The sequence below is a fragment of the Perkinsus marinus genome (assembly GCF_000006405.1).
Source record: "Perkinsus marinus ATCC 50983 genomic scaffold scf_1104296969300, whole genome shotgun sequence".
NCBI classification, from domain to species: domain Eukaryota; phylum Perkinsozoa; order Perkinsida; family Perkinsidae; genus Perkinsus; species Perkinsus marinus.
Genome location: NW_003202867.1, coordinates 1 through 1,728, shown reverse-complemented (window position 1 = coordinate 1,728; position 1,728 = coordinate 1). Strand labels below are relative to the sequence as shown.

At 47.5% G+C, this 1,728-nt stretch overlaps 2 protein-coding genes across 2 annotated transcripts; one reads left to right on the top strand and one right to left on the bottom strand.

Annotated features, from left to right (window-relative positions):
* Positions 1-265: 265 nt before the first annotated feature.
* Pmar_PMAR002548 (protein phosphatase 2c, putative) lies at positions 266-840 on the top strand (the record flags this gene model as incomplete). Its single annotated transcript, XM_002767965.1, has 4 exons — positions 266-398; positions 439-527; positions 569-667; positions 829-840. Coding segments are annotated over 4 exons (333 nt in total), but the record flags the coding sequence as incomplete, so codon positions are not given.
* A 318-nt stretch (positions 841-1,158) lies between these two features.
* Pmar_PMAR002547 (hypothetical protein) lies at positions 1,159-1,358 on the bottom strand (the record flags this gene model as incomplete). The annotated part of the gene is made up of 2 exons (XM_002767964.1): positions 1,159-1,202; positions 1,250-1,358. 2 exons carry the CDS (start codon positions 1,356-1,358, stop codon positions 1,159-1,161), a joined length of 153 nt encoding a protein of 50 aa, XP_002768010.1.
* Between the last annotated feature and the right edge of the window lie 370 nt (positions 1,359-1,728).

The window sequence follows — 1,728 nt, the reverse complement described above, 5'->3', positions numbered from 1 at the left end:
CAGCCTATCCTGTGTTGTGGTAGGCTACCGTTGTAGTTGTTATTGTGCTCGACTGCCTTTTCCGTAGGTTGAGCCTTTGAATGCAGTAGACGGCAAGTTGGTTGTTCATGTGGCTTGGTGTGGTGACTCAAAGGTTGTTGCCGGGAAATACGACAAAAAAGATGTTGAAACGGTAGAGATTTGCCTTATTGGATGTCGCCGGTCGATCGTCGTTGTTCGGCTTACAGATTGTTCATGCGACACAGGACCATACACTGGACAGTAGGAAATATATATACAGTCGATGATTGTCAACTCAGATTTGGCCGAGGCAGTCCGTATCGAGAATGCTGGTGGAGAGATACGGGAGATCTCAGGCGGAGACAAAAGAGTGTTCGTCAAAGGCACCAACTTGCCTGGTCGGATCACACGTGGACGGTCGCATCATATCTGTATCAGGCCTGGCTGTCACTAGGGCGATTGGCGATGTATCGGTCGCTTGTTATGGAGTCATCGCGGAACCACAGTATGAGCGTTGGGAATTTCCAGTATGGCAAATAGCATTGACGGTAGCCATAGTCCTCTTCAGGCAAGTGATAGCGTGTTCATCGTCGTAGCCTCTGATGGTGTCTGGGAGTTCATGAAGGCTGAGGAAGCGCATAAAATACTCAACAAGAAACTGAGACTGGTGAGTTGGCGAAGTACTTCGTGCGGAGACACTCTATTGCAAGCGCACACAATGGGAAGCCGCAGAGTTCCTGGACGCTTGTGCGAGGAAAAGATGGGAAACGGTTGAAGTTGGGTATGACCCAAGTGTATACAGTGAATGAGACCAGGTCATCGGTTCAGTTACTGCGATGATATCACTAACATGATTATCCGCTTGGGTGTTTCCACCCAAGCGAGGAGGTAAACGACATTGACACACGTATAATGGTCGTTCGATCGTGTAATAGAAATTGGGTTATTAATGTTACGTTCGGCTTGGGGATCTCTCGCTACCACGTTCAAAATTAGGCCGTAGGCTGCAACCAGCCTCTCAACCCCAATGACTAACACATTTCAGTGCAGATCTCCGTGGAATTATCTGATGTGAAATCGCCATGTCACGCAGAGGGACAATTGATCGTGTCGAGACGGTGCCCTGGTTGCACAAACCTGTGGGAGTATCCTCCTTCGTTACGGTTCCTGTGGGAGGAGTATCCTCCTCTCCTGAGAGCCACCTACTGAGAACCAACTTGGACTCAACTCGCACCACGGCCATTGTTACTGAGCAGGGGTCTCGCACTAACATCCGCCTTCACTCTCTCCTTCTCTTGCTTATCCACAAGTCCTCCCGAGAAATCCTGCTTCACATAAGTATACCTGATGCCGGCCATATATAAAGAATATAACCGTATGGATATTCCACGACATGAACCGATAAGTCGAAGTCTCACTTGTTATGCCTAGGGCTGAACGGCACCTCGCCAGTCTCTACGGAATTGCGACCACCGTAATTTCAAGTGATCATAACGTCGGACTTCATAAACCTCACTAGATGATAAATGAATAGGACGAACAATTATTTTTCAACACTACAATCCGCTGCATCCAAAGTCCCTTCTTCCACTTCATTTTTGGTCCCAAAGGATACATATTTATATATATGGCTTTGCACCAACGAACATGCCAAGTTGTCATCCTAAATCATAGTTATTATTGAATGTCTGTGCACTTTAGAGAGTGTTATATTCCGCTCGACCGCGT